The sequence below is a fragment of the Rhinopithecus bieti genome, unplaced genomic scaffold, assembly GCF_001698545.2.
Source record: "Rhinopithecus bieti isolate Rb0 unplaced genomic scaffold, ASM169854v2 scaffold_12077, whole genome shotgun sequence".
Lineage (NCBI taxonomy): Eukaryota > Metazoa > Chordata > Mammalia > Primates > Cercopithecidae > Rhinopithecus > Rhinopithecus bieti.
Genome location: NW_016807340.1, coordinates 838,334 through 844,869, shown reverse-complemented (window position 1 = coordinate 844,869; position 6,536 = coordinate 838,334). Strand labels below are relative to the sequence as shown.

Below are 6,536 nucleotides of genomic sequence, written 5' to 3'. Positions count from 1 at the left end.
TATATATATATATATAATTTTATAGATTTAGGGGGTACAACTGCAGATTTCTTACCTGTATATATTGCATAGTGAGATACCATCTTACACCTGTAATCCCGGCTATTTGGGAGGCTTAGGCAGGAGAATCGCTTGAACCCGGGAGGTGGAGGTTACAGTGAGCTGAGATCCAGTCACTGTACTCCAGCCTGGGTAAGAGTGAGACTCTGTCTCAAAAAAGATACATATAATTTTTATAGATTTATGGGGTACAACTGCAGATTTTTTACCTGTATATATTGCATAGTGAGATACCATCTTGTGCCAGTCAGAATGGCCATTATTGAAAAGTTAGAAAGCAATAGATGTTGGCGAGGATGTGGGGGAAAGCAAACACTTAGCCACTGTTGGTGGGAATGTGAATTAGTACAAACTTTATGGAAAACAGCATGAGGTACTTTTCTTTCATGGCAATTACTATCATCTGATGCATTTATCTAGGTGTTTATTGTCATTAATTCCCAAATTGTTAGCTCCAAGGTGGCAGGGCCTTTATCTGTTTATTGACAGTTGTATTGCCAGCACCTAGAACAGTGCCAGGCACTTGAGAAGCACTTGATAAATACTTATGAAATAAAAGTATAAAACTTGACTTAAAGTTGAATAGTTGAGTACTTCCATTCATTTCCCCAGTTCTTCCGCTTACCCTTCACTTATATTCTCATCCTTACCTAGGAGCAAGTAGTGAAGGATTGATTGCCAAGAGCCTCATCGAGAACAAAACTGAAGGAAAGAACAGAAAATGTCAGGATAGTTTATTATAGGAAATATTGCAAAAGGTATATTCCAAATTTGCTAGGCTTTTAAGCATCCAATAATAGGAAAGATTTGAGTTTTCATTTTTCATTTCTTAACAGCTCTCCGAAATCTGAAATGGTCCTTTCAGACCATTAGAAAGTTGATTTTCTAATTATTTTTAAAATATATATTACATACAATATAGAAAAGTATGTGAAAAGTTATGGTTTTATATGGCTGGAAGTTGGCAAAATGTCAGTGACTGAATTTAATGCATCACATGTCTGAGGGTCCTATTCAGTCATCAATAATGTTTGAACAAATAAACATAATTCAAGCATACTTGAATAAGTAACTCTTAATTCATGAAATATACACATATTATGTTTCTGGTATTTTCAGATAAGTTACAGGATAAAGCTCCCCTGATAAAAACGTTACCCCTGAGTTTGCCAAATTGAATACTTACTTTGTCAGTATAATCTTAGCTTTTATTGTGGTAGGAGTCAAGATACGCATTTTGTGAGCAAAGTATCAATCTAATCCATTTTAAAAGGAAAGTTTGAATTTTTTCCCAAATACATTTTGCTTTTCTCTTGTTTTATGTATTGCTATTCTTAATTTGCTCCCTTGTCATATCACTTATATTCATGTTTATTAATCAGGATTTTGTGGGGACGGAAGCCCAGTTAAAACTATCTTAGGCAAAGGGTAGCATTTATAATAGGGATGTTAGGTTTCTCAACTAATAACCAAAAACCATGAGCAGGGTGGGATGCATCTGGTTCTTAGGGATGATTTTGATGCTGTCAGAGCACTCTTTCAGTTTAGTTCATTCCTCTCATTGCATGTTGTCAGAAAGCATAATCCCCAGCAACTCTCTAGAGCTCTTAGAAGGATATTGTCTCTCCCTGCTCAGTTTCTGTGTAACCCTGAATCAGTCAAATGAGGTGTGAGGGATTGACTGATTCTAGCTTAGTCAGATACTCAGGAATTCAGAGTCATGTGAGAACATGAGTGTCCTCACTATAGCTGGCTGTGAATAGAGGGGACAGAAAAGGGAGACATTTACAACAGATAACACTTTTGCCTACTACTAAAGTTAGTTTGTATTATCTATGTACGATTAGACTAGAACATGGTGTTCTGCCATCTAATATAAATGTAGTATAACAGTTACCTTGGTTTCGACAGTATTCTACTTAGCTTTGGGCTTTGCCACAGCAGAGAAGTCATACTGATGGCTCCTATTGATAGTATTACTGAGCTTTATTTCTAATTATTCAGCTGTACCACTCAGTAAACCTGGAGGAGGAAACATTAATCAGAGACAGATTCTTCATTCACGGAAGATAGTGATGGTTGCAGGGAGAGAAGCATATAGCACCGTAAGCAGGAATCCTAATCCCAGAACCCAGTGCTACTACTGAAGGTTCAACTCATTTCTGTATTTGTTTGAGAAATAAAGAAGAGATTAAGAGTGGAGGCACTAGATAGAAGATTAAGGGTACTGCATTTATGTTGGATATACTCCATGACATCTGTGGAACTGTAATACCAAATTCTTTGCTTTTTACCAGTGATCTTAGTGGGCAATGAGACAGATTTGCATCTATCAGCAGATAAAGATTATAGCAGGAACAATAGTTCCTATAATTTCATTGCTCTTTTTTTCCTTCAGTCATGATATGACATTCTCTTTCACTAAACCTTCATCCACACACATACACATAATACAAAGAATTCTGAACTTTGGGAGTCCCAGAATTACTTGAGCCCAAGAGTTTGAGACCAGGCTGGGTAACATATTGAGACTTCGTCTCTACAAAAATAAGTGAGGCCAAGCATGGTGGTGCATGCCTGTTTTACTAGCTACTGGGGAGGCTGAGGCAGGAGGATCACTTGAGCCAAGGAGTGCAAAGCTGTAATGACTTAGGATTGCGCCACTGCACTCCAGCCTGGGCGACAGAGTAAGACCCTGTCTCCAAAAAAGAAAGAAAAGCAAACGAATTCTGATGTGTCCTAACCCCAAGATTCTTCCTATTTCTTAAAAGTGTGCTTTCTGTCCATGAATCCTGATGCTTTAGGAACACTTAGTACATTTGGATCCCCATTGTACAGGGATGGAGTTCTCCATCAGTTTTGGCAGCTGTAACAGGAGCCACATTGACTGAAAGTCTCAATCTCCGGGCTCTTCCAGTTACAAAGGACTGTGAGTGGCCCTGTCCTGGGAAGCCAGCTTGGATGCTGTAGTATTTAGAATGTAGACATATCTTTGGAGAAGATATAATAAAGAAGATTCCTATTTGACTACATGTAAGTTTAATAGGGGCAGAAAAGAATGATTCAAGTCAATATTTGGCCCTAGTTGGAAAAAATAATGTAATGGATTGTTTCATTGACATGTATATATGCATTGTTTCTCTCTTGTATTCGTGAGGGCATGGGAAGATAACAAAGTCTTGAATAAAGATACATGATTCCACCACCAAAGATAACTACTCTTAGCATATTGACATATATCCTTTTGGTTAATGTTTTAGATAGTTAATGTTTTGTGTATTTTTAACAAAACTGAGAACATATTTTTATATATTATTTAACACATCAGTATTTTGACAAGGTACTTGATGTAGTAAAATAATGAGATACATGTTAAAATGTATTCTACTCAATGTAGTAAATACAGTAAATTATTACAGTAAATATTAGTACCAATAGAAAGAAATATTAGTTGACTAAACAAAGCCATAATGAAGTTTAAAATCTGGACTTTTATATCCTTAGATAAATTTTGTTGTTCTTTTTTTATAAATATAACTATGTTAGAGATTTTGAAGTTGCTCTTGAGGAAATAAATGCTTTTATGCTACTATATTAATTCAATCAATAGAGTTATTTGTGTTTTTTAAAGTTATTCTGTTTTCCTTCCCAGATCCAAGTATTTTAGAACATGCTCAAGAGGTGAGCACTTAACAATAGAGGTAAGTAGTCATTAATTTGATTGGATTAAAAGTGCCTGCAGAAAGGCAGAAGGGGCTTTTTGTTGTAAAGAGGGAAAGATCTGGACCCAAATTTAGAATGAACTGTTTATGTTTCAATAGTATTCATGTTAGTGAAGATTGAAAGAGTTGGAGCAGTGGGGAAGGAATGAATAGGAAGAAGTTTGCAGAGGATTATGGTTCTGTTTTTCTAATAGCTTTTCCCCGCCACCCTACATAAGTGAGGGAGAAGGTACTCTTCTGTCAGTAATAGTGGCTCACTAGGGCAGTGGGTATAATGAGAGATGGTTGGCCTGCCCCAGCCGGGAAAGTCCAGAAACAAAGCAGGAAGTTGAGTTTAAGTAACTCCACAGCAGAATCACCGAGTCACTTTTTCTTTGAATGTAAAATATAATAATAGAAACTACCATTTATTCCTTACCTACTGTATAAACTAGCTACTCCACCATATAAATTAAGAATGTCATCACAACTCTGTTGTAAACAGGTGGTGGTCACCCTGTTTCATGGATGAAAAATCAGAGGCTTAGACAGGTGGAGAAATTGGGCCATATTACACAACCTGTAAGTGGCAAAACCTAAATTCTAGTCCAAACTGCCTGGCTCCAAAGCTTTGAACACTGTACTTCATGACCTTCTGTATTAATAAGGAAATGTGTAAGGCAGGATTTAGATATTTAAAAATCACAAACCAATATAAAAATAAGATAAAGATAATAACTTTAACAGTTTTATTGTCTTTTTAGAGAGATTCCTTAATTTTCTAAACCTTTTGAATTCATTGTTTCCTCTCAATCTTTAAACCAAACAGTATTAACAATAAAGCACCTTTTCTTTCAGGTGGTTACTTATCAAGTTATTTATGTTTAAAATGCAGACATTTTAGTGATATAATAGTAATGGCTTTCATTAGGTCACTGACATAATAGTATTAATCACATTATGATCAAACTGTTTACATTCCTATCTCTAGAAAGACATTGTATTTGGGGATAGTAACGACCATTTAGTAGATTTTCAGTAAATAACTATATGAATGAATAGATGAATATAAACGTGTTGGGAAATTCTTATTTGGGTATCTTTTAGTCCCCATTCCTTGAATAATTTTCCTTCTTATGACATTTGTTCTGAAGTCAAGTGAAGTGGAATATTCTGGTAGCATGGACTGAAAATACTTGTATGAAATATTCAATTCAGATGAAAGTTTTAGTTCTGATTTATGTAGAAAATTGCTATAATTCTGTTTGATTTTCATTCATAGAAAGTCATGAATTAAAATAGTATATGCTTGCCTTGGCCATTTTTAGGACTGTTGAATATATCAAATGAAATGATGTATTAAAGAGGCATTTGAATTAAATATCTTAAAATATAAAGATACATTATTTTAAGTGAAAAAAGTAACATAATTTCTTGCGAGGTGTATAACCTAAGACAAATATTCCTCCTAACACTTACTTTTTTGTCCTTTCAGTTTGAGAATCTAGTAGAAAGTGATGAAGTAAGTATTTCCATAATAGTACAAAACTTGTATTTTTCTCATTGATCATCTCATTAGTTCTAACAATTATGTTTACAATTTTATTTTGTTTTAGAATTTTATTTTCTAGTTTTATTTTACTTTTAGTTCTTTATTATTTCCTTGTTTTACTAATTTATATTAGAAAATAATTCCAAATACTAAGATACACTATACACACCGATACAGGTTTTAAAGCATTATACAGAAACCCGAGGAACTTCAGAAAGTTGTACTTCTAGTATTTCTAACCTCTTGCCATTAGGTAGGTAAAATACTTCACAATCCAGAGTAGACCCTTTGTTTTCTTGTTGTTGCTGTTGTTTTCTTTTTAAGAGACAAGATCTCAGTATGTTGCCCAGGCTGGACTAAAACTCCTGGGCTCGAGCAGTCCTCCTGCCTCAGCTGAGTAGCTGGGACCATCGGTGTGTACCACTTCACCCAGCTTTGGAGTAGGCCCATTCTTTATAGTTTTCATAGATTCTGATGTCAGATTTTATACATATTTATTCTACAGTTTCTGACTTTAGCCATCATCTCTTTTATCAGTTTTTCTTTATGTTGATTTTCTACATTTCATCTCATAAAACTCAGCAAGTTTTAAGATGCTTCTCAAATATAGAAGTGTTAAAAATATGAAGGGAGTGCATTTTATAATCAGCAAAATGTGGTGTATATTTCAACATTTGACCTTAGTCAAAAGGCTAAGAAGCATTTCTTATGCATTGGTATAGTTAGAACTTTAGTTTGTATGCTAATTTGCAACTTCACTAAATTAATTGTGTACGTTTCTGCAAATTACTTAACCTCCCTGGGTCTACTTTCTACATCTTGAAAATTGGTTAGTCTAGAAGAACACTGCAAGTTGACACTTTGTCATTTTTGTTTTCTAGAGAAAGAAGAAAATGTATTAATCTTTTCCTTTAAAAATATATTCTTTAGTCCAGCCTTTCTCGAGTATGTATAGAATTCTAGTCTTAGAATGTAAATTAGCATGTAAAAGGTTCTGAGATAAACTATTGTTAAACTGAATTACTTAAACTTGTTCAACTCAGCTCTTCCCAAATTAATGTGGGTAAAAATTCTTTTATAAAATAATAATACATATTTTTCATCTGATAGGACACATTTTGGAAGCTATTTTAGCCATTTGTTCTCCCAGTAAAATATCATTCCATTTCATAGAACTTACTTTTCCTTTGCAAAGGTCGCTTTTGTCTTCATGTCTTTCTCTT

The 6,536-nt window shown here is 34.4% G+C and overlaps 1 protein-coding gene across 1 annotated transcript in view; it reads left to right on the top strand.

Annotated features, from left to right (window-relative positions):
* Positions 1 to 6,536, top strand: part of AP1AR (adaptor related protein complex 1 associated regulatory protein) — a 34,722-nt gene that overhangs the window by 21,072 nt on the left and 7,114 nt on the right. The window contains exons 2-3 of the mRNA XM_017881381.1: positions 3,713 to 3,761; positions 5,257 to 5,282. Of these exons, the coding sequence (XP_017736870.1) occupies positions 3,713 to 3,761; positions 5,257 to 5,282 (75 nt within the window). The remainder of the gene's footprint in view (positions 1 to 3,712; positions 3,762 to 5,256; positions 5,283 to 6,536) is intronic.